General features: G+C 45.0%; 1 protein-coding gene across 11 annotated transcripts in view; it reads right to left on the bottom strand.

Annotated features, from left to right (window-relative positions):
• Positions 1-26636, bottom strand: part of agrn (agrin) — a 269273-nt gene that overhangs the window by 42852 nt on the left and 199785 nt on the right. For 6 of the 11 annotated variants that reach the window (XM_090184407.1, XM_036988114.2, XM_036988107.2 and 3 more), the window contains 8 exons: positions 18446-18643; positions 17988-18188; positions 8464-8606; positions 8057-8162; positions 4321-4440; positions 3706-3870; positions 1647-1790; positions 343-467 (listed from right to left, as the gene is read on the bottom strand). The exons of 2 other annotated variants lie outside the window; for them this stretch is intronic. In XM_090184407.1, coding sequence (XP_090040533.1) covers positions 343-467; positions 1647-1790; positions 3706-3870; positions 4321-4440; positions 8057-8162; positions 8464-8606; positions 17988-18188; positions 18446-18643 — 1202 coding nt within the window. The remainder of the gene's footprint in view (positions 1-342; positions 468-1646; positions 1791-3705; positions 3871-4320; positions 4441-8056; positions 8163-8463; positions 8607-17987; positions 18189-18445; positions 18644-26636) is intronic. 3 more of the 11 variants (XM_090184408.1, XM_090184405.1, XM_090184406.1) reach the window with 1 other exon arrangement.

Below are 26636 nucleotides of genomic sequence, written 5' to 3'. Positions count from 1 at the left end.
CACAACTTGTTAACTTTCGCATTGCCTACTACCAACCACCGTCGATACTAAATGCGGAACTGAAGCTTGGTAGTTCCAGGTGCTGGGGTCCAGATTCTGTACAGGACTATTGACAGTATGAACTGATTGGTCATAGAGACGAGGACTGATTGGTCATGGAGAAGAGGACTGATTGGTCATGGAGAAGAGGATTGATTGGTCATGGAGAAGAGGACTGATTGGTCATGGAGAAGAGGCCTGATTGGTCATGGAGAAGAGGACTGATTGGTCACGGAGAAGAGGACTGATTGGTCATGGAGATGAGGACTGATTGGTCATGGAGATGAGAATGTAGAGGCCCACCTTGGTCTTGTTCTTCTCGTCACAGTCGGGAGAGGGACATTCGCAGTGGGCTTGACCATTGACCTCGTCACACAACGCGCCAAACTTGCAGTCCAGCTCATCACATGAAGTTGGGGCATCGGCACCTGAGATGGGAATGAGGGGTTGAAATCAACTCATGGGGACAATAGATAGGCAGCTATGGCATCCCTGGCCGTTCACTCTAATTGGCTATTCCTGGTCCTAATCCTGATGCTCACATTAGCATGTGTGCTTGGCGCTCTTAACTGTCCTTTTATCCTAGTTGATAATTGTCATCATATTTCATATGCACAGCACTACTTCCACATATATAAACACGGGTAGGTTATGCAGATGGATTATCAGTTTTGCTTTCCATACAGATTCTATTAATGATGTGTCTTTAATATAAAGTAAATATGTGGACTCTTCAAGCAATACTAAAAGAAGGATTTGATCTCATTGTGTTGTTTTGGCTGGGCGTCTAATCAGCACTGATCTCCAGTACTTTCACCAAGGAACCTGTTAGAAGTGTTGACACATATCGCCACTGGGTTGCATCAGCAGCAGCATCACCAGCAGCAGCAGGGGCTTGGGCCAAGAATCCTACCCATGAGCCCCTGAGGCGCCAAGTGTGGGCTCTCTGTGCTGACATAACAGCCGTGCGGAGCACCTCCTCTTGGTTTTCATGTACCCGTTTCATTACCACGCCCCCCTTTTTTCATCTGCCGGTACGCCACAGAGCACCACTGCTGGGCTGGGACTATTGACTTCATTAAGCACTTGACTTCCTGTCGATAGCTGACGGTGGGTCTTAATGAGACAGTGCCAGGTCGGCACAGCAGGCGCTCACCTTCCCTCTCCGCCAACTGGAGTTGTGTGTGTATTCATTGGGCTAAATTAGAATGGAAGAGGGCGAGGGAAACTACTGATAGCGGGCTAAAGTTAAGAATACATTCTTATTTTACAATGACAAATGACTGGATAGATAGCCAAAATATAAGTGCTTAAATGTATATTTCCCATTCTGATTTGTTTTTCCTTCAGATAACACCATGAACAACGACAGCTATTTTACTGCAGTTGCTTCTACCGTTTCTGCTACTTCTAAATGCTGCTAAAAAAACGTGGCTTGGACAAAAAAAGGTGGAGTTCATAAATAGGCTGCTGCAAGGCCGCCCCCTGGACGAGAGGAGTGACAGGGACTAGACGAGAGCCGAGGGGTTGCCACGCTCGCCACGCTTCATCGATGGCGCGGCGAGTCAGCAGGTGGCACGTGTCAGTAAGCGGGGGCTCCACCTTACCTGTGTCGCAGCCGCTCATACCCATCTGGCTGCCGTCGGGGCACACGTTGCACTTCATGCCCTTCACTCCCGTCTTGCAGGAGCACAGGCCTGACATTTGCTCGCAGTCGTCCCTCACCGAGCCCACCGCGTCGCAGTTACACGCTGGAATACAGAGGGTGAGAAAGAGAGATAGAAAGAGAGAAAGGGAGATATGATTAGGGAGAAGAAAGGGATGGAGAGAATGGGAGGCATAAAATACAGTGAATAAAACTCCATATGTTCATCATAATGAAAGACTACCCACCTAGTCTATCCCTAACTCTCTCCAAGATTCTCCATTATGCTTTTTAGTTCAGGAATACACACACACTCTCTTTCAAACATACACACAAACACACACACAAACAAACAAACACACACACACACATACAGGCCACCTCAGAAGTGACCCCTGGGTTGATGTAAATCTCAGCGCTTCATTGTCGGGGGCTGGGGTCAGAGATAGTTCAGGCCGAGGCCAGCCAGACAACCCTGGGGCAAGATGGGAGAGGGTAGATGGGCCAACAAGATCACAGAGAGCCACCAGCCCGCAAGGGACAACATCAAAACCCATCATGTTCCTGGAATCAATCTTTTTCCTCCTGCTGAACTCTGCACTGATGTGTGTACTGTTTGCTTGTCCGTGAGTAAGCCTCAGGGGGCCAGTGTTGCAGTCAGGAAGCACGCTTTCCCATGTGCTCAGAGGGCACTTTTGGTACTGCAGTTTAGCTGAAGACAAGCCCAAAAGGACATTTTTTATAGACGGCCCCATAGACGCCTTTCTGTGTTCACAAACATTGCCGCATGAGTGCATTTCACACTACTTTTGGATTATAATTGGATTGTAGGGCTCGTATGAATGTCCTGCTTAATATAATGTTTGTGTCATCATGGCAAATCAACTGCATTATACTTAAAAAACACTTCTACTTCAACCAGTAAAATGGCTCTTTGGCTAGCTTTTGCTACAGCCTATATTAATGAGAGTTAGCAATCTAGTGAACAACTAACTGCTGCATCCAAAATAATTATTTGCAAAGATCACAACCAAATGCAATCTAAGTGTGTGTTCAAACAAGAATCAAAACATCATTGTAAGCATACAAGAACCCCAAAAAGGGATTTTGTTTTAGAAGTATAAAAAAAACGTAAATGTATCTAAATGTTGAATGGGCACAGATGGCAATGTCTTTCTTACTGCCACCCAGAGTCGCGCGCATCTGTGCGTGACGTCAGTGTCGTGTCCTGGAAAAGGGTTTATAGAAAAGTCACATTTTAAAATTCCTAAAAAGACACTTTAGTTATCACCTTTGTGCCAAAAATATCAATTGAATAATTCAAGTAATCGTCTTCGAGGCCAATTGTTTTTCCATCACTCACACCCGAAGATATTAACATTTTATAGTCATCCAATATTTGTGATGTTTGTGGATGACGTGATGATGCCGTCGCTGCTCGTGCTGCTTCCAACGTGCACTGAGTTCTAGTGTGTAGCCGTTATCGGCTCTGTAAAGCAGATGGCAACCACCACGAAATGGTGTATGCGAACGTGAGTGGATTACGTTGAAAACAATGGTCGGCCATCTTGGATGCTGTCTCCAGTTCATATATACCTCAGGTGTAAACCTCACAGGTAAGGCCACAGTGGAGACAAGTAGATAGTTCCTGCGGATGACTGAAAAGCTCTGAGGATCTCGTACTGTATTGCCAAATACTCTTTTCACAAGTAGTCACCATCAAAAAGGATTATGCGCACACACACACACATACACACACACACGCACACACACACAAAGGAATCGAGTCAATGTCTCCATATAGTATAAGCCATCAAGCAGATACTTTAACCCTAAGTGGCTTACAGTATTGCATACATACATTTTCGTACTACCGGCCCCAGCGGGAAACCTATGAGTTGCAAGTGTCATGGTCTACTAACTCTGTTATACAAGACCATAACTCTTCTGTTTCCTACATAAGGACAGTTGATGAGAAGAAACGAGATGGAGAAAGAGACAAGACGAAGAGGGTCTCTTACGTGTGCAGCCGCTCAAGTTCTCTGTGACGATGCCGCGGAAGTTCCAGAAGCTTGGATCGCAGCGGTCGCACTTCTGTCCCCCGACGCCGGGCTTACAGGAGCACTGGCCGCTGCCCGGGTCACAAGTCCCCTTGTAGGAGCCGTACGGGTTACACTGGCATGTACCTGGGGGACACACCGATGACATGACTGATTGAATAACTTAATTAATTAGATCATTATGCACAGCTACAACATCAAAGCATCAGCAGACCGTGTCCAGGTTCACCTCTGACCCCTTGTATTATATCCATCACAATGGTATTAACTTATCGACCAGATGCTCACAATCAGCCTATCGTAGCACTTATATCATCTTATTTCCATTGAAACTAAACGTATGAAAGAAAGGTAATCTCAGTGCTATGATACTTCTAGGAAACCCCGCCCAGACCTAGACTTGAATCTGTGTTCATACCTTTAGATATCACTTTATATACAGGTTTTCCTTTTAAAGAATTGTATGCTAGGCTGATTGTGAGCATCTGGTCAATAAGTTAATACCATCGTGATGGATATAATACAAGGGGTCAGAGGTGAGAGGTCGGATGCCACGTGAGGGGTCGGCACACTTACTGGGGCATCCGGCAAGTCCCACACCAAGGGCCGCCGTCTTGTTGTCACGGCAACAGCCATAGACTGACAGACTGCAGTGTTCCTGCGCTGGCAGTTTTGTCGGAGAGGTGGCCGAAATCGCTGATGAGGGGACGCAACGTACAAGAAAGGAGAAAAAAAAACTTTTCAGAGTGACAGAAGGCTCTTTTAAAAGGAATTAGAAGACACAATCTCTGAACAACATGCAACTTCTAGTGAACAATGAGTTTTGCCTGGCGGGCCAGGGGTGAAGAAGCTGGCATCTGGCTTCCAGATAACAATTTAATTTTCCCAGTCCTGACAATGGCTCAAAATCAGAGGGAGAATTATGCCATTACCTCCAGTGCAGTGAAAACAAACAATGGTGTTCCTAGTGGATTTGCAACAGCTGACATTTGCCTCTTCCTAGGAGGCCTATTCTCTTCATTTGTTCTCCTGTGAAATTGCAGAGCGCGACACAGCGTCGCTACAAGCTCGCACAAGCAGAAAAGAACGAGTCTGCAGCTGAATTTGATGGACTGGGCCAATCTGTGAGTGTATGTGTGTAGTTGTTTTGTCTGTGGGAGCGCCAGAATCCACCCCGACGTGACAGCTCGAAAACCGTATACAACATACCCCAAACAAATATCTCCCCCAACAGAGCACTTGTGTATAAGTGAAACGAGAAAGGTATGGAAGGATAGAAGGAAAAGAGGGGGGGGGGGGGGGGGGTTGTTCAACGGCCAAGGCAATATATTATTGCTTAAACTCTCTTCAGGCCTTGGATCAAAATGGCCGCTAGTGGTAGAGTTGGGAGGAAGAACTCTCCCCCTCGCTCTCTCTTTCTTTCTTCCTCTCTTGTGTTCCTCATTTGGAGTTTGGAGGCTTCAGATACCGGCCCATAAATCACACTGTTACTGGTGTGGATATGAGCCGAAGCCTAATGGTGATGACTTGCTCTCTCTTTTTCCAGTGCTTTTCCACTCCAGCGATGAGCTTTGGACACAGTTCATTAACTTGCCACTTTTTCAGCGCTCCCGCTACTATCTGTTCTGAGCCTATTAGGACAAGAGAGAACTTTTAATTTCATATGTTCTTCAACCTATTGGTTTTCCCTCTAGAGTGACCATTGTCCTGCACAATACAGCTCTCTCTGATGTGCGAGTATTACTCTGTCTCTCTATCTCAAGGTCTGATGCTGCCTTGGCTATGTGCTGCGTGTAGCCTTTGTATTTCTACAAGGGGAGAGTTGAGTGCCCGTGCATATAGCAACGGTATATAGCGCAGGATCTTTTTTAGACGGCATGAAAACTGGGTCAGTGATTCCAGTTTTCTGATAGAAAAATGCAAAATAGGACAGCTTGAAAGTTCTTTAAGACAGCTGTCAAAGATCAAAGAACTCAGACAGGCATGATGAAACATTTTCCCAGAGACACAACGCGTGAGGTGTTTATAAACCACATAAGACAGTAAAAGAACAACAACACAAGGTCGTGTTGAATTCAAAACCCCCTTTGTCAAGTTAAAGAAGTCAGGAGCTCCCTTGAGTTTGAAGGCTTGGAGGTCAAACCGTGGTCAAAGACACGTTCCTCCATGCATAGCTAATGAAGAAAGGCCCAATGAGATTCCAATTGATCTGAGCTTTTTGGGAAAAGAAGAGGGCCCAGAGCTCGCGTACACCAATAGCACTTCACAAGAAAAAAAAGGATTGATTCTCTGCGGATGGTGAAGAAGCGTGACAGAAAGCGCCCCAAAGTGGCCAGCTTAGGAAGGACGACTTTACAGGAATGTGAGTGTGAAACCGGGGCGGAGAGCTCTCTCTATCTCTCTCTCTTTCGTTTGCTCCCTTGCTCTTTTTAGGGCTGCAGGGAATCAAACAGGCTGCAGTGATCACACAGAATATCTTATCTGCCCTTTGCTTCGCTCTGGCCTACTACAGAGAGATGATGGTTTACACTGCCAAGGCAGGGACTTAGAATGTAGAGCAAGACGTAGAACAAGGCTTCCCTACTTTTGCCTAGCATCTGTGGTGGCAGTCCAGAGAGAATTTCCTCTGCAATCTACATAATGACAAAGCGAAAACAGTTTTTTTGACATTTTTGCAAATGTATTAAAAACAAAAACAGAAATACCTTATTTATATAAGTTCAGACCCTTAGCTATGAGACTTGAAATTGAGCTCAGGTGCATCCTGTTTCCATTGATCATCCTTGAGATGTTTCTACAACTTGATTGGCATCCACCTGTGGTAAAGTCAATTGATTGGACATGATTTGGAAAGGCACACACCTGTCTATAAAAGTTCCCACAGTTGACAGTTCATGTCAGAGCAAAAATCAAGCCATAAGGTCTAATTAATTGTCCGTAGGGCTCAGAGACAAGATTATATCGAGGCACAGATTTGGGGAAGGTTACCAAAACATTTATGCAGCATTTAAGATCCCCAAAAACAGTGGCCTCCATCATTCTTAAAAGGAAGAAGTTTGGAACCACCAAGACACTTCCTATAGTTGGCCGCCTGGCCAAACTGAGCAATTGGGGGAGAAGGGCCTTGGTCAGGGAGGTGACCAAGAACCCAATGGTCACTCTAACAGAGTTCCTCTGTGGAGATGGGAGAACCTTCCAGAAGGACAACCATCTCAGCAGCACTCCACCAATCAGGCCTTTATAGTAGAGTGGCCAGACGGAAGCCACTTCTCAGTAAAAGGCACATGACAGCCCACTTGGAGTTTGCCAACATGCACCTAAAGACTTTCAGACCATGAGAAACAAGATTCTCTGGTCTGATGAAACCAAGATTAAACTCTTTGGCCTGAAAGCCAAGCATCACGTCTGGAGGAAACCTGGCACCATCCCAACGGTGAAGCATGGTGGTGGCAGCATCATGCTGTGGGGATGTTTTTCAGCGGCATGGACTTGGAGACTAGTCAGGATCAAGGCAACGATGAACGGAGCAAAGTACAGAGATCCTTGATGAAAACCTGCACCAGAGCGCTCAGGACCTCAGACTAGGGCGAAGGTTAACCTTCCAAAAAGACAATGACCCTAAGCACACAGCCAAGACAGGAGTGGCTTCGGGACAAGTCTCTGCATATGCTTGAGTGGCCCAGCCAGAGCCCGGATGTGAACCCGATCGAACATCTCTAGAGAGACCTGAAAATAGCTGTGCAGCAACGCTCCCCGTACAACCTGACAGAGCTTGATAGGATCTGCAGAGAAGATGAGAGAAACTCCACAAATACAGGTGTGACAAGCTTGAAACATCATACCCAAGAAGACACAAGAATGTAATCGCTGCCAAAGGTGCTTCAACAAAGTAAAGGATCTGAATACTTACGTAAATACAATACTTTTAAATATTTATAAATAAGCAAAAATGTCTAAAAACCTGTTTTTGCTTTGTCATTATGGGGTATTGTGTGTAGATTAATGAGTAAAAAAACAACAATTTAATCAATATTAGAATAAGGCTGTAACCTAACAGAATGTGGAAAAAGTCAAGGGGTCTAAATAGTTTCCGATTGTAGGTATCCAATCGGGGGAGGGAAGCTCTCGCTAGCCAGCTTTGGCGTTGTGTTCGATAGGCTATTGTACCAACCAAAGTGGTGTTCAGAAGAAACAACAGGATTTCTAGCCGTTGCTTTATGACAAAGTACTAAGCTGGGTGAATTAAGTACGAGATGGGTTATTACTCTGTCTGATGTTAGATCAGTTATGGTGGGGTGTTCAGGCTGCTCACCTGTACAGGGTCCCTGATTCTGGATCAGCAGGTGCTCCTGCTTTTCACACCTAGCCTTCTTCATTTCACACTCGTTGCTGTAGGTCTTCCCATTTGAGCCACACACCTGAGGAGAATCATAGTCATCCTCAAATGAATGCTGGAATGTTTGAGCGTGTGATTTAATTTCAAAGTTACTCTAAGTACACCAATCCTTTTCAAACCACGTAACATTGCAAGTTCAATCTCAGTCTGAAAATGTTATTGCACAAACATTGACTTTGAATGTAAATGTCAGATGTCATGCATTCATTACCTAGGAATTACCTAGACTTGTGTGAAACTGAAAACCACCTATATTGCAGTAAAAACCACATACAGGTTTGTGGTTGTTTGTGGAGGGCTAACTTATGGAGGATAAGGCTTACCGGGTTGCGAGGCACGCGATGGCAGTCGAAGTCACAGACACAGCGGTCGTCCTCTGCGTCCTCGTCCCAGGATCCTCCAAACGTACGACACCTGTCCTGTTCGCAGCTCTCAATACCTGACCCCGATCCTCCTGAACCACACTCTGCAGAGACCACACACAGAGATCATTTTTTAAATTGTTATTATCGGCCCAGCACAGACACACATAAGAAAACGTAACATTTCGATACACACATCTTTGTCGTCCCCCATAAAAATGAAATCCGAGTTCTTGGCAGAGTGTTTATATATTCAGAGTATGCCACCTTTAGGATATTAAAATGTCCTTCACGTTGACGCTGAGATAGAACCAAAGACGCTGCTGGAAGTACAAGATAATGACCAACCATGGAGAGGACCAGAGATTGACAAAATAAATTAGGCACAACATTGCAGTGCCATCAGTGAGGCATCCTTTACATTTCAATTAAAGCTGAGGATAGTGGGAGGAGGGAAATATTACCCTTTGCATCCCTGCGAGGGGGAATCAATGTGGGGGAATCAATGCGAGAGCCTGTTTCATTGACACAGATTTCCTGATAGGAGGAAGCCTCTAATAATATGGTGTTCCATAAAATCCAATTATCAATCCACTCCAGACTTCGGGAAAAAAATAGTTCAGACACTTTTTGTACCTGCGACTGTGAAAGGTAAACTTTCGATTTATTTTAAAACGGTACACTTCACTGGATCAAAGAGGTTTTTGAAAATAGCTCTCCAGAGAGAGTTACAAGAGAGTTCAAAGGACAAACGACAAGCCATTATTATTTCCGAGGATCGGAGACTTATAAAGCTGAAACATTGAAAAAACATTTTGGAATACAAACTACATAAAGATATACATACAGATAGAACTCACAAGATAATGGGGGGGGGGAAGAATGAGATGGAAATAAGAGTGGACACATCCAGCTTGACTGCAATGATTTATTTAATATAAACAAAATGAGAAGGAGTTTGACCATGGAGAATGACAGGTCCCTTTTAATGTTCTGACAGTTCACTTGTTACACTTGAAAGACTCCTGGGGAGAGGAGAGAGAGGGAGAAGGAATGGGGGAGAGGGAGACAGAGAAGGAGAGAGACCAAAAGAGAGAGAGAGAGAGCAGGAGACAGAGAGGCAGTAGTCCACATGCGGACAGAGGAAAATGTTCAAGTATGGGAAAAAGTAATGTTCATTAGTATCAAATCTCTTTATCTTAAAAAGTACCCAGTTATGATGTAAATTCTCCTGATGATATTCTCCAGACCAGTTATAATGCAATCTTATACAACATTAATAAAAAAAAATATATAAAAAAAAAAAAATATATATATATATATATATATATATATATATATATATATATGCATGCACTGCTCAAAAAAATAAAGGGAACGCTTAAACAACACAATGTAAATCCAAGTCAATCACACTTCTGTGAAATCAAACTGTCCACTTAGGAAGCAACACTGATTGACAATAAATTTCACATGCTGTTGTGCAAATGGAATAGACAACAGGTGGAAATTATAGGCAATTAGCAAGACACCCCCAATAAAGGAGTGGTTCTGCAGGTGGGGAGCACAGACCACTTCTCAGTTCCTATGCTTCCTGGCTGATGTTTTGGTCACTTTTGAATGCTGGCGGTGCTTTCACTCTAGTGGTAGCATGAGACGGAGTCTACAACCCACACAAGTGGCTCAGGTAGTGCAGCTCATCCAGGATGGCACATCAATGCGAGCTGTGGCAAGAAGGTTGGCTGTGTCTGTCAGCGTAGTGTCCAGAGCATGGAGGCGCTACCAGGAGACAGGCCAGTACATCAGGAGACGTGGAGGAGGCCGTAAGAGGGCAACAACCCAGCAGCAGGACCGCTACCTCCGCCTTTGTGCAAGGAGGAGCAGGAGGAGCACTGCCAGAGCACTGCAAAATGACCTCCAGCAGGCCACAAATGTGGATGTGTCTGCTCAAACGGTCAGAAACAGACTCCATGAGGGTGGTATGAGGGCCCGACGTCCACAGGTGGGGGTTGTGCTTACAGCCCAACACCGTGCAGGACGTTTTTCATTTGCCAGAGAACACCAAGATTGGCAAATTCGCCACTGGCGCCCTGTGCTCTTCACAGATGAAAGCAGGTTCACACTGAGCACATGTGACAGACGTGACAGTCTGGAGACGCCGTGGAGAACGTTCTGCTGCCTGCAACATCCTCCAGCATGACCGGTTTGGCGGAGGGTCAGTTATGGTGTTCGGTGGCATTTCTTTGGGGGGCCGCACAGCCCTCCATGTGCTCGCCAGAGGTAGCCTGACTGCCATTAGGTACCGAGATGAGATCCTCAGACCCCTTGTGAGACCATATGCTGGTGCGGTTGGCCCTGGGTTCCTCCTAATGCAAGACAATGCTAGACCTCATGTGGCTGGAGTGTGTTAGCAGTTCCTGCAAGAGGAAGGCATTGCTGCTATGGACTGGCCCGCCCGTTCCCCAGACCTGAATCCAATTGAGCACATCTGGGACATCATGTCTCGCTCCATCCGCAGACTGTCCAGGAGTTGGCGGATGCTTTAGTCCAGGTCTGGGAGGAGATCCCTCAGAAGACCATCCACCACCTCATCAGGAGCATGCCCAGGCGTTGTAGGGAGGTCATACAGGCACGTGGAGGCCACACACACTACTGAGCCTCATTTGGACTTGTTTTAAGGACATGACATCAAAGTTGGATCAGCCTGTAGTGTGGTTTTCCACTTTAATTTTGAGTGTGACTCCAAATCCAGACCTCCATGGGTTGATAAATTTGATTTCCATTGATTTGTGTGATTTTGTTGTCAGCACATTCCACTATGTAATTTGCAAATAAATTCATTAAAATTGCAACAATGTGATTTTCTGGATTTCTTTCCCTCATTTTGTCTGTCATAGTTGAAGTGTACCTATGATGAAAATTACAGGCCACTCTCATCTTTTTAAGTGGGAGAACTTGCACAATTGGTGGCTGACTAAATACTTTTTTGCCCCACTGTATATATGTACTAGGGAGTCCAGATGCTTCCCTCCTGTCCTCTGTCTCAGTCTCCTTTTTTGACCATCTGACTCAGTCCCATCTGTATTGACGGGCTGCTTTAGCAAGGCCCCCGCTGGCCCTAATGGGGAAATCGATGTTGTAGTCCTGGAAGTGCCACTTAGCATAACCCATCTTCTTAAGTGGATTATGGGGCAGGTCACACTGTAGCGGGGCGCTGCTGGGTCCAGAGGAGCAGCAGTCCGTCTCATTGCCCTGATATGGGTCATCACCAATGGGCTCTGACAGGCTCGAGGGGTCGATACAGTGGAAGGGCATTCACTTCATTAGGCCCACGCACATTGAACAATGGAGGAACTCCAGAGGCCGGGAGTATTAAGGAGAATACACATCAAACTCAAGACAAAGACTGTCTTTTTTTTTTTTTTACAATACTGTACACCCAAGGGTTCCCAAACTTTTTCACTCAGGCATTAGGGAACATCGTGCGCCCCACTTTCGCTCTTTCTATGGGTACAAGCACTGTCCACGACACAAACTGTTCACACCCATCTTGTTGGCAGAGAATAACATTTTGCAGGTTTAAAGTTAAATCTCTTTCAATTATATACATTTTGCCATGTCTAATGTGTATTCATGTGATAGTTGAGTGACTAAAACATTACAACAAAATCTATGGGCTAAAAAACATAGCTAAAAACGTTAGCTGACCTTGGCTAGTTGATCTGGACATTTCTGACAAGTTTTAAATTGCTCTCTAAATAGCTCTCTGCCGACCCCTCAGTTTGGGAATCACTGCTGTACACAACAATTAAACCCGAATCCAATTGTTCGTATTCGCAATCAATGTGACTGCGGTAAATGGACACGATAGAAAGGAATTGTAAAATGGATTTGATACGACTATATGAGAGGCCATTTTGTGAGTGTTCTAAAGCTGTGACGGCGCAATGCAAAATGTCTGTCAGTGCCATATGATGAGCGAACACGGTATCTGATCCCAGACAGCGACATGCCATGATGACGGGTTCCAATGCAAAGGCACAAGTCAACTGACCCCAGAGCAGCTGTTAAATGAACAAGGCCCTGGCTTGCCTGGCCACCTGAGTATATTTATGCAAACTCAGCAGGAGAAGGGAAACGTGGGAGTGAGCCAAGAGAGCATTCGCCACCCAATTAATATTCCGCTCATGCCCCCCTGACTCAAAGAATAAATAAATATAAAAGGAAAAAAAGAAGAACTAAGACATTGAGTAAATAAAAGTGAAAGGAGGGAGGGGGCACTAATTAGCTGTTGGTTTTTGATGTGGCAGCCACCCGCACTGCCTATGAACCTTTCAATTAGCAGGGAAGATGTCTGCATCAGCTATTCTCTCAGCGCCCGTGTCTGTCTGCTACTTTTACTCAATCATGTCATAACCAGAGTCCATTTAACCAAGGAATCTCAGTTAAGTTGAGCAAATACAGAAGGGCGGAGACTCTGGAGAGAAGAAGAAAAAAAACAGCCGATTCTCGTATTTCCTTTTTTAAAGAGAAGAGCAAGAAATTGTGTGAGGGAATAAAACTGATAGAAGCAATGGAGGATAAAATGTGTGCTTCTTTTATAGCATGAGGTGATGACCCGATGGAGGGAGGAAGCAGAGAGGATGAGGGTGGATAATTGGAGGGAAACTAGAGAAAAGGGTGTGTATCGGTTCTGAAGAATGTGGCCCAGAGTCACCTCAGTACTATCAACATTTGCATTTGTATTTATCAGGGCCAGGAAACACTCCTGTCAGTAAAAAAACACCATACCAATAGCATGACCTGTGTGAATGTCTGATCTGTCACAAATCCCATTTCTGTGTGTGTGTCAGTGAAGTGCAGTCAGGGTAGGCAGTGGCTATCTGTGCAAATTTTTTGTATTCTAATCTTTTTCTCAATGATTCTGGTGGTTATTATGCAAACAATTTCCAAATGTGCTAAAACAGAACCAACATCTCAGGAAAGGTGCCAGGGTATTCATGTCTTCCTTTCCATCTATTCAAATTGTTGACCCGCAAGGCCATTAATGAAGAGGGTCAGCATAGACGTCGCTGCTTTGCCTAGCTTGAAGTAGCTTCATTCGTTGCATTGAGACAATTTCATATTTTGCACATCCGTATTGCCTTAACATGTGGTGTGGGTAAACCTGTGGTAAACTCTGCACATTTGGGCATGTCAACATAATTTGGTGCTCGCATCCCTTGAACTGAACGAAGCTAGCTAGCTAGCAAAAACAACCTGACAAATGGACACTATACTGCACATCAAATAATTTCCCAAGTTGGAATAATGTTACACGCCGTTTGGAGGGTTCGAAGAGTGGAACGTCAACTACAAGGAAAGTTAAGACCAGACAGAGCCAGCATACAGGAACTCTACAAGACGTGATGTTATTAATGAAAGGCAACCACCATCTCCCTCACTGCTATCTGTTGGGCAGGCTAACAGTGACTACTGGACTGTCCACTTGTCTGAAACGTCATTACTTTTTACCCAGACTTTTACACATCTTGGAAATGTACTTTTGCTTTGTGGACGTAATGGGAATGGGGCTTCTCCTGCCACTTTTTGTGTCAGTGTGAAAATGAAACCAAAGGAGGCTTTGGGGATGCGTCTCCCACCTGTCCGTGGGCCTGCTGTGTGCCTGCAGAATAAAATTATGGACATGGGTTCAATGCTGTCACCGAGAGGTTTACCCTGACGGTCAGACAAATGAAATTAATTTACTAGTACAGTAGGCCTAAATGCATTTCACATTCAATTTGCAGGTTAGGCTACTGTTGAATGAACATGAGAAAAGACAACATCCCTTTGATGCATTTGATTGATCAAGCTAGAATTTTTGGGGATGAGACACACAAAAAAATGTAATACACAAAAAAAGTATGTGGACACCTGCTTGTCGAACATCTCGTTCCAAAATCATGGGCATTAATATGGAGTTGCCCCCCCCCCTTTGCTGATACAACAGCCTCCACTCTTCTGGGAAGGCTTTCCACTAGATGTTGGAACATTGCTGCAGGGACTTACATCCATTCAGCCACAAGAGCATTAGTGAGCTCGGGTACTGATCTTGGGGGATTAGGCCTGGCTTGCAGTCGGAGTTCCAATTAATTCCAAAGGTGTTCGATGGGATTGAGGTCAGGGCTCTGTGCAGGCCAGTCAAGTTCTTCCACACTGATCTAAATAAACCATTTCTGTATGGACCTTGCTTGCTGCACGGGGGCATTGCCATGCTGAAACAGGAAAGGGCCTTCCCCAAACTGTTGCCACAAAGTTGAAAGCACAGAATTGTCTAGAATGTCATTGTATGCTGTAGCGTTAATATTCGGACTGCCAGATGGTGAAGTGGGATTCATCACTCCAGAGAGTCCAATAGCGTTGAAAGTCACTGAGCTCTTCAGTAAGGCCATTCTACTGCCAGACTGTTTGTCTACGGAGATTGCATGGCTGTGTGCTAATTGGTATTTCCATTTGGTGAAGTTTTTTTGTACATTTTGGTTAATAGCCTATGTCACTCTGGTTGTTGGAGCGATCTGTTGATTGGTGAACTTGGGCTTCATCAAAGTTTATTTGTGAGTAAATCAGGCTTTGATAATAGCCAATGCCTTCCCAGCCACTGACCTCACCGCACGTCACCGGTGTGTTTGTGTGTGTGTTTGTGTGTGTGTTTGTGTGTGTATTTGTGTGTGTATTTGTGTGTGCCTGTGTGTGTTTAGCAGTTTTTAGAGTTTATTAGGAACGTATCGAAAACAGCGTGGCTTTGGTAGGCCCAAACACGCAGGTGGCTTGTTGCTCGACACTTTCCCTGTTTGTTTTCGCTTCATTTGCCAGCCCCTCAGACAGTCAGTCTGCTGTTGAAGGATGTGACAACGCGTTAGTCCAAATAAACCCTCCTTACATAAAGAAAGATTGAGCAGTAGGGAGCTCAGAAAAGAGAGAAAGGGAGCGGAGAAGGTTTCTTAGCAGGATATGTATGGATAGATAGGACAAAAAGCCACTGATCAGCTTTTGATGAGCTCTTCTCCACCCACCCACCCATCTCCTCTCTGTCGTTCTCTCTCGATATGTATTGGGTAGTGGATAGTGCATTGACACTGCCGTGTGATATTTTCACCCATAATCCTGTTTAGTAAATGTGTATTCAATTAAAACCGGCCTGGGCCCCAAGGTGATGCACTACGCTCCCTCGCCACTTTGTCAGTGTCGACAAAGGAGCTGAGCCTGGGCCTACCCGAGTGTGAAATTAAACAGGTGATAGATACCCCCAGTACAGAACACTGTCATTTTTCATTACCCTAAATAAAAAAGGGGGGGGGGAACGCTTACATTTCACCCTGTGACAAATGAATATGGTTTTTAAGTCAGGTCTAAATAAACAAATAAATTGTTCAATTGGCCGGAGTTGGAGGAGTCTACCAGCACTGTAGACGAGAGAGTGGTGGGTAGGGGTTGTACTGTCGGCAAGTGCCGAGGGGAAAGGTTGCAGTCGGTTCAATAGGTTGTGATAAGTCAATACATTGACTAGTCCAATGATATAATAGGGTTGGGTCAATTTGATGCACAGGGTTTTAAAGACTTAATTTTTTTTAAAGAACAACATGCTTTTAAAGACGTATAAATTGGAGTTTGTATACCGAAGAAAGTAGTTTTTCAATCAAGATTTTCCCAAAACATTGGAGGAAAATTCTAACCCTGTTCCTGTTCAAAATATTAAGCTACTACAGCTACCCCATTAAGAATGTCCTAGCTTTCAGCAGTGGGGGGTTGTGCGTCCGTTATCTACTAGAGGGGAAGAGGAATGGTGACAAGGCGTGGAACAAAAAGAAAACTGGACCCGTGTCCCCGGGGGAAGATTTATCGATCGGACCCGATCCCATCTCTGAAAGCAATGTGATCTTTATGTCAAGAGACAATGCTAGTTTGATGGAGAGAGGGCAACATGGTGAGACAATAGGGATGGGAGGGGGAGAGACAGATAAAATAAAATAAAACATGTTTCTTTTGTTACTGGCTGATGGCTTTCTGGGAACTCAAATGAGCAAGCGAGGGAGAAGAACAGGGGGTTGTATGCTACTAGAGAGGGAGAGAAAGTGAGAGAGATGGAAGTTGGAGAGACATTGCAATAGAGAGAACAAGTGAGAGAAACATGGAGGGGAAGAGAAAGAGGAGCTAGAGAGAGGAGAGAAGAACGAGGAGAGAGGAAAGAGAGGAGAGAGAGAAGAGAGAAAGATGAGAGAGGAGCGAGAGGGGAAAGAAGAGAAAGAGAGGAGAGAGTGAGGAGAGAGAGAGAAGAGAAAGAGAGGAGAGAGTGAGGAGAGAGAGAGAAGAGAAAGAGTAGAGAAAGAGAGGAGAGAGAGAGAGGAGAAAGAGGAGCGAGAAGAAAGAGAGAGAGAGAGAGAGAGAGAGAGAGAGAGAGAGAGAGAGAGAGAGAGAGAGAGAGTGAGTCACCAGGCTTCACAAATAGATAAATGCCCTTGGGGCGCTATAGAGGAGAGCATCTTTGCCCACTGCCAGACAGCGATATGGGACACATAGTGAAAGCGTGTGAGTGTATGTGTGTGTATATACTGTTTACTACATGTGCAGTGTGTGCGTATAATGATTATATAGGGCACAGTGTGTGTGTGTGTGTTTGAATGTGCGTGTGGTGTCCGAGCGTATGTGTATATAGTATGTGTGGAGTGTGTGCGTATAATGATGATACAGGGCACAGTGTGTGTGTGTGTATGTGTATTAAATCTGCAGTGTGTTTTATATGTGCATTTCTTTATGGTCCACATACAAAAGGTTATTCGACTCAGTCAATGAGTTCAATTGAACAAAACCAGCCGGGCGTTAAGAGCTGGCAGACAGAGCTGGCAGACAGAGCTGGCAGATAGAACTGGCCGTATACAGTAGAGTAGACAACGACACAGTGAGAAAGGGAAAGAACAGACACTGGGATGGTAGAGGAAAATTATCATTCATGAATACTCTCACCCCTTTACCCCACCCTCTCTCAGTCTCTCTCTCTTTCGCTACCCCTCCCTCCATCTCTCTCTCTTCCCCCTCTCCATTTTCCCCTTCTCCATCTCTCCTCCACTCCCCACTTCTCCCTACCCCTCTCCATTGCTCTCATCATCTCGCCCTCTATCTCTCCTGCTGGCAGGTGAAACCTGCTCTGTTGTTCATCCGTCCTCAGACGATGACGACAGTCTCGGCGACGGTGACTTCGTCTGGCCACAAGGGACTATTGCTGACATCATCTGCATGACAACCGTACGGTGACAAAGATACCCAGAGAGAGAGAGAGCTGATTGTCAGGGTAGAGACTGGTACCGTGCCAGTAGGAGAGGAGAGCAGCTCCACAAAGGACTTGTGTAAACTAGGCTGCCACTTGTGAAGCAAATCATGATTAAAAATGCACTGTGTGCCTCGTAGTTGAGAGTTCCTCTGCCCTATCAGTGGTATCTAATTCCTACCTTCGTCGCAGCTGCCAGGCTTGGCCGCCTCAATCTTCTTTTTGAGGACGCAGGAGGCCACGCCCAGCTCGCAGGTGTTGTCGTAGGTGAAGCCGTCGCTGCCGCACACGGGCGAGAAGGCCTGGCCCTGGCATTGCGGGCACTCGCACTTGTTCTGGACGCAGCGGGCCCCCCAGGCACACACGGCGCTACCGCACGTCTCTGCAAATGCACACACACAAACAAACGGACGATCGCGCACGCACACACACACACACACACACACACACACACACACACACACACACACACACACACACACACACACACACATACAGGGTGTGTCAGCAACTATTGATTGGAATCTTGTAAAAGGAATATGCTTGCTAAAATACAATAGTGAGACATTACTTTAAGACCTACTATTTGTACAACCACACTGTTGGTAGGCACACACACTTGGTGCTGGCATTACTCACTGCATTCTCCCTGGGCGAGCACGCGCAGGTCAAGCTGCTCGGTACAGGCACGCACGTGGAGCTCACACTCGCTGTCGTAGGTGGAGCCGTCGCTGCCGCACACCGGTTGGTGGGACTCCACACACTCCTGCGGGCACACACAGCGGCCAGACTGCCCATCGCAGATCGCCCCAAACGAACAGTTGGCACACGCCTCGTCTGGAGGGAGACAGGTAGGAGAGTGTTAGGATTGGAGAAAGTAAATAAGTCCGGGATGAGTAACGGGGAGAGAAAGAGTGTGTGTTTGTGTCAGTGAGTTGAGTGAGTGAGTGAGTGAGTGAGTGAGTGAGAAAGAGAGAGAGAGAGAGAGAGAGAGAGAGAGATAGCGAGGGAGGGCAGATAGAACTGGCTCATCCGAAGCCTGTGTGGGTGGCGTGGCAGAATCCACAGCCGTGACGCCATGATGTCATGTGTTTACCTAACCCCCTTTGAAAGGCCGGTCATTTTGAGAGGGCCCCGAACCCAGATGGTGTGCAGACTTCACACAGCTGCAAGTTTCAGAAGGATGATCTGGACTGAGAATACTGTGAAGAATCCTCTATATTCAGTTGACTCTGATCATTTGCACGTTTTCCATTCAGTGTTTTTTCCCTCTGCCTTGCATAGCCTAGTACCGACATGCTGTGGATATCAATGATTCGTGGCAGCCCGAGTGAATCACAGAGCCAGAGCAGAGATGCGAGGGGTGGGCAGCGCTCCTCGATTGCCAATTACACCTGGAGGATTGCATTAGCAGCGCACGGCCGCTATCACATTCAATTAGTGGCTAGGTAATAACAGCTGCTGATTTATTGCTAATGGCTAACGTAGAGAGCGGGCTACTCAGGCGGAAAAACTCCCCCTCCCCTCCCCTGTGTTATTAACTTGTGTATTACACCTTATTACACCTTAATAAAGTCAGGAAGTCAGCCTGCACCACACAGGCACTCGCTGTGGACAGCCCAGCCTGGGGGCCTGATTAAAAGCAGGCGGTATAAACAGAAAAATATATGTAGCCGAGGTGGCAGGTGGCGGGGATGGGGAATGCATCACCGTGACAATGACGGTGTTTCGAACCCGGGGGACATAAATCACAGTGAGTGTCGTCCTTTATCAGCGCCCGTGTCCCGATAAAGGCCTTCTTTATTTCCCTCCTCTGGCTCTGTCTCGCTCCCCCTGTTCCAGCCAGTGCCGCCAGTCGTTGGCGGCGGCTAATCGGGACACATCTAGCTATCGGACCCAACTGGGCTGCCTTACTGGCTGTAAACGCAGGGCCAGGACAGCTAGCACTAAGGCGCTAACGGCGCTAACAAGGTGGGGGGACTTGTCTGACCGGGGAGGGGAGTTGACGGTGAAGGGGGAGGTGGAAGAAATTGGCCTTGAGGAGAGGGCCATTCCGAGTGATGGATACCGAGAGACGGTGGGGAAAAGAAAAGCTAAAGAGCAGTTCCGGCCTCAGAACGCTACACACACTCTCGGAGGAGTAGTATTAGTCAGAGACTGGAGCTACGACAAGGGAGAGAAGGAGGAGTTGTTCTTTAACATGATGAGAAAGAGAGACAGTTGTTTAGTGAAAGGCTCTGAGAATGTCCCAGACTATAAAAACACTCCCCAGCCGACCCCACCGTGCCTGCTCCATAACTATTCCTCCGTCCCTCCTCGCCCTCTCTCCTCACTTTCTTATTTACCCCTCTCTCCCCTATCTTTCCGCTCCTCTGCTCTCTCTCGCTACCTTTTTGCAGCAACTGTGCAAAACTCGTAATGTTTATTTCTGTTCTAAATGACTTCTCGTCTCTTGTCTCATCTATTCTGAGGTAAATATATATGAAATTCCTTACGGAGCGATTGATATCGTTCTGTGGTCTATTATCCATGCGTGTCTCTGCTTCTTCCAGCCTGCCAGACACACAAGGTCACCCAACACTCAAACATTGAGAGGAGAAAATACATCAGAATAATAAAAAATGTCACTCATCTCACTATCGGACTGCACCTGAGCCATAAAGATAACCATTTCCCCTAGAGCCATTTTTCGATCCCCCCGAGGGGAAGAAAATCTAATTATGACAGTGCACATAGGCCTTGCGAAACGGTGGCCCCACTCACACACGCACACACCGGTTGTCTCTGCACGCAAACGCATGAGGGACAAAAGGAAACACACAAACTTCCCAGCCTCTATCGACACATACACCACACAGTGTATGCCAGTGATATGAATTGTACCAGGATAATTAACAGAGATAATAGTGAAGGTGGAGGGAGGTGAGGTGACTCAGTGGAGTTTGAAGAGGCCTGTGTAAAGCAGTGCAAACAGCCCAGAATAGACCAACCCACATCACCATCATCATTCCTCCGCCGGGCCTTGCCTAGCACTGCCTGTCTGTCGCTTTTATTGCCCTGTTCCACTGACTTCTGCCTCTGTGGAGACTTGCTGTCATCCATAGTGCTGTATCAGACACACACACACACACACACACACACACACACACACACACACAGCAGGGCCCGCTACCTCGCTCTGCCTGCAACCAGCTCGCCTTTTTAAATAAAGACTATTCATTACGCCCCTGCGGCGCCACGGTGAGAACTGTCTACCTAACGCCGCACGCACGCACGCCGTCTCCAAATTGAGTTTGCTCGCCCGGCTCAAACATTCCTTTTGCTCCATTTCCCATTGGAATACATCTTTATGCACAGAGATTTCAACTTGGGAATGGAAAGAGGAAATACTAGTGGAGTCACATCAGCCCCCAAGCCAACAACACTGCAGTGGATTAAACATCAAACTTCAGTTGAAACAATAGGGCAGGCATCATCAACTAGATTCCAATAGGGCAGGCATCATCAACTAGATTCCAATAGGGCAGGCATCATCAACTAGATTCCAATAGGGCAGGCATCATCAACTAGATTCCAATAGGGCAGGCATCATCAACTAGATTCCAATAGGGCAGGCATCATCAACTAGATTCCAATAGGGCAGGCATCATCAACTAGATTCCAATAGGGCAGGCATCATCAACTAGATTCCAATTGGGCAGGCATCATCAACTAGATTCCAATAGGGCAGGCATCATCAACTAGATTCCAATAGGGCAGGCATCATCAACTAGATTCTAATAGGGCAGGCATCATCAACTAGATTCCAATAGGGCAGGCATCATCAACTAGATTCCAATAGGGCAGGCATCATCAACTAGATTCCAATAGGGCAGGCATCATCAACTAGATTCCAATAGGGCAGGCATCATCAACTAGATTCCAATAGGGCAGGCATCATCAACTAGATTCCAATAGGGCAGGAATCATCAACTAGATTCCAATAGGGCAGGCATCATCAACTAGATTCCAATAGGGCAGGCATCATCAACTAGATTCCAATAGGGCAGGCATCATCAACTAGATTCCAATAGGGCAGGCATCATCAACTAGATTCCAATAGGGCAGGCATCATCAACTAGATTCCAATAGGGCAGGCATCATCAACTAGATTCCAATAGGGCAGGAATCATCAACTAGATTCCAATAGGGCAGGCATCATCAACTAGATTCCAATAGGGCAGGCATCATCAACTAGATTCCAATAGGGCAGGCATCATCAACTAGATTCCAATAGGGCAGGCATCATCAACTAGATTCCAATAGGGCAGGCATCATCAACTAGATTCCAATAGGGCAGGCATCATCAACTAGATTCCAATAGGGCAGGCATCATCAACTAGATTCCAATAGGGCAGGCATCATCAACTAGATTCCAATTGGGCAGGAATCATCAACTAGATTCCAATAGGGCAGGCATCATCAACTAGATTCCAATAGGGCATGCATCATCAACTAGATTCCAATTGGGCAGGAATCATCAACTAGATTCCAATAGGGCAGGCATCATCAACTAGATTCCAATTGGGCAGGCATCATCAACTAGATTCCACTGCGGGACGATTCGTTCTTGAGCGGATGGTCGGGGGGCCGGAACAGAATTACAAATCATTTGTAGACGGCAAGAAACCCAAACAAATAAATATGTTTGAAACCTAAACAGATATTTTTCAAATATAATCATTTAAAACCTTGCTTACAATTGAATAAGGTCACATATATTTTACATTTTATTTTTTTACTTCAGTTTGTTTTAGTAAATACTTTCTTAACACTGATTTTTCTTAAAGCTGCATTGTTGGTTAAGGGCTTGTAAGTGAAGCATTTCATTGTAAAGGTCTAAACCTGTTGTATTTTGATTTGATATATCTCTCTGTTGTGCGTGGGAATACTTTGGAACAGATTTTTCCAAAACTTAAATCACTTGGAGATGATTTGCTGGTGTTTTTAAAGTATTTTATGTGCAATAATAACAATATATACAGTGCCTTCAGAAAGTGTTCAAACCCTTGGATTCCTTTCACATTTTTGTTGTGTTACAGCCTGAATTTAAAAAATGTACTGGCACAATACCACATAATGTCAAAGTGGACTAACGTTTTTTTTAATGTTTACAAGTGAATTACACATTAAAAGCTGAAAGATCTTGAGTCAATAAGAATTCATCCCCTTTGTTATGGAAAGCCTAAATAAGTTCAGGAGTGCAAATTTGGATTTCACCATGAGGCCAATGGTGACGTTAAAACAACAGTTACAGAGTTTAATGGCTGTGATAGGAGAAAACTGAGGATGGATCAACAACATTGTAGTTACTCCACAATACTAACCAAATTGACAGAGCAAAAATAAGGAAGCCTGTACAGAACACAAATATTCCAAAACATGTATCCTGTTTGGCAGAGCTTGAAGAATAAAAAATTATATATAGGCAAATGATGAACAATCCAGGTGTGTAAAGCTCTTAGACAGTTACCCAGAAAGACTCACAGCTGTAATCGTTGCCAAAGGTACTTCTACAAAGTATTGAATGGGGGGGGTGATTACTTATTTAAATGAGATATTTATGTATTTCATTTTCAGTACATTTCCCTTTGTCATTATGGGGTATTGTGCGTAGATTGGGAAAATATATAATCCATTACGAATTCACCATGTAACACAACAAAATGTGAAATACGTCAAGGGGTATGAATACTTTCTGAAGGCACAGTATATTACATTTTATTTTTCAGAATACTTGGGGGGGGACAAATAGAATCACCCGTGGGCCGCCAGTTGGGAAACCCTGCAACGGGGTAGAGCTAGTGCAAAGGTGCTAAGGCAAATCTCTCGTTGTCTGCTGGTGGTAGCAACAGCTAACAGTAAAGCTGTCTAACAGTGTTTACTGTATTAGCCGTCTTGGATAATAGCTGCTAAATGGCTTCAGGCATCTCTATCACTCTACAGTGCCTTGCGAAAGTATTCGGCCCCCTTGAACTTTGCGACCTTTTGCCACATTTCAGGCTTCAAACATAAAGATATAAAACTTTATTTTTTTGTGAAGAATCAACAACAAGTGGGACACAATCATGAAGTGGAACGACATTTATTGGATATTTCAAACTTTTTTAACAAATCAAAAACTGAAAAATTGGGCGTGCAAAATTATTCAGCCCCCTTAAGTTAATACTTTGTAGCGCCACCTTTTGCTGCGATTACAGCTGTAAGTTGCTTGGGGTATGTCTCTATCAGTTTTGCACATCGAGAGACTGAAATTTTTCCCCATTCCTCCTTGCAAAACAGCTCGAGCTCAGTGAGGTTGGATGGAGAGCATTTGTGAACAGCAGTTTTCAGTTCTTTCCACAGATTCTCGATTGGATTCAGGTCTGGACTTTGACTTGGCCATTCTAACACCTGGATATGTTTATTTTTGAACCATTCCATTGTAGATTTTGCTTTATGTTTTGGATCATTGTCTTGTTGGAAGACAAATCTCCGTCCCAGTCTCAGGTCTTTTGCAGTCTCCATCAGGTTTTCTTCCAGAATGGTCCTGTATTTGGCTCCATCCATCTTCCCATCAATTTTAACCATCTTCCCTGTCCCTGCTGAAGAAAAGCAGGCCCAAACCATGATGCTGCCACCACCATGTTTGACAGTGTGTTCAGGGTGATGAGCTGTGTTGCTTTTACGCCAAACATAACGTTTTGCATTGTTGCCAAAAAGTTCAATTTTGGTTTCATCTGACCAGAGCACCTTCTTCCACATGTTTGGTGTGTCTCCCAGGTGGCTTGTGGCAAACTTTAAACGACACTTTTTATGGATATCTTTAAGAAATGGCTTTCTTCTTGCCACTCTTCCATAAAGGCCAGATTTGTGCAATATACAACTGATTGTTGTCCTATGGACAGAGTCTCCCACCTCAGCTGTAGATCTCTGCAGTTCATCCAGAGTGATCACGGGCCTCTTGGCTGCATCTCTGATCAGTCTTCTCCTTGTATGAGCTGAAAGTTTAGAGGGACGGCCAGGTCTTGGTAGATTTGCAGTGGTCTGATACTCCTTCCATTTCAATATTATCGCTTGCACAGTGCTCCTTGGGATGTTTAAAGCTTGGGAAATCTTTTTGTATCCAAATCCGGCTTTAAACTTCTTCACAACAGTATCTCGGACCTGCCTGGTGTGTTCCTTGTTCTTCATGATGCTCTCTGCGCTTTTAACGGACCTCTGAGACTATCACAGTGCAGGTGCATTTATACGGAGACTTGATTACACACAGGTGGATTGTATTTATCATCATTAGTCATTTAGGTCAACATTGGATCATTCAGAGATCCTCACTGAACAATGAAAAATTTTGCACGCCCAATATTTCAGTTTTTGATTTGTTAAAAAAGTTTGAAATATCCAATAAATGTCGTTCCACTTCATGATTGTGTCCCACTTGTTGTTGATTCTTCACAAAAAAATACAGTTTTATATCTTTATGTTTGAAGCCTGAAATGTGGCAAAAGGTCGCAAAGTTCAAGGGGGCCGAATACTTTCGCAAGGCACTGTACATTATTAGATCAGTATATCTATATTACATCTCCAAACTGTTACCCATTTAGGACCAAAAGGCTAGCAGGCAATATAGAACTGTGTAAAGTAGCCTATGAGAGAAGAGATCATTTAAATATTTATTTTCCTTTCTTCATGTCTGCTTTGTGCTTAGTTAGTCTACAGAAAACATGGTACATACATGTTATTTGTTATACAGATACAGGCCTATGGTGTAGCCTACCTTTACAGTAGCAGAAAATCTAATTCAAACTCTGACTAAAACTACCAAGCGTCAACTGTGGCTGAGGACTTAGAGCACGGAAAGGACACGGAACGGAAGGCACAGGAGCAAATGGTTTGTTGGTAAAAACGAAAATGTTAATCATCGTCATCATCAATTACTCTTCTATGGGAAAACGGGTGCAGGTTAGCGTTGTTCGTCATGAATCTTGTTGTGGACGCAGCTCTGCAGAATGGCCACTGCCTGGGACACCCACAAAATCATCTAATCTGATTTTAAACCATAAACTTAACCTTGATTGATCTTATTTTGACAAATACTCCAGATAAATGGGGTGGCAGGTAGCTTAGCGGTTAAGAATGTTGTGCCAGTACGCGAATGGTCGCTGGTTTGAGGCACCGAGCTGACTTGGTGAAAAATCTGTCGATATGCCCTTAATCAAGGCACATAACCCTAATTGCTCCTTTAAGTCGCTCCGGATAAGAACGTCTGCTAAATGACTAAAATGTAATCATAAACTGGGTGGTTTGAATGCTGATTGGCTGAAAGCTGTGATATATCAGACTGTATACCATGGGTATGATAAAACATGCATTTTTACTGTTCTAAATGCATTTGTAACCAGTTTCTAATAGAAATAAGGTACATTGGGGGGAGGGGGGGTGGTATGCATAAGAACAGCCCTTAGCCGTGGTATATTGGCCATATACCACAACCCCTCAGGCCTTAATGCTTAAATATGTTGATAGCAGCGTTTTCCACTGGATTTTAGTGACCCAGTTGTCTGTGTCAGAGATGTAAGAGTGCATAAATCTAGTGACCTTGAACCTGGTTTTGTCACGCCCTGATCTGTTTCACCACCCTTCAGGTGTCGCCCATCTTCCCCATTATCCCCTCTGTATTTATACCTGTGGTTTCTGTCTGTCTGTTGCCAGTTCGTGTTGTTTGTTCAAGTCAACCAGCGTTTTGTCTCAGCTCCTGCTTTTCTACAGTCTCTCTTTTTCTTGTCCTCCTGGTTTTGACCCTTGCCTGACC

The sequence above is a fragment of the Oncorhynchus mykiss genome, chromosome 9, assembly GCF_057628025.1.
Source record: "Oncorhynchus mykiss isolate SJ-2025 chromosome 9, ASM5762802v1, whole genome shotgun sequence".
Lineage (NCBI taxonomy): Eukaryota > Metazoa > Chordata > Actinopteri > Salmoniformes > Salmonidae > Oncorhynchus > Oncorhynchus mykiss.
Note: the sequence above shows the minus strand (reverse complement) of the source record. Positions and strands in the feature narration are given on the sequence as shown.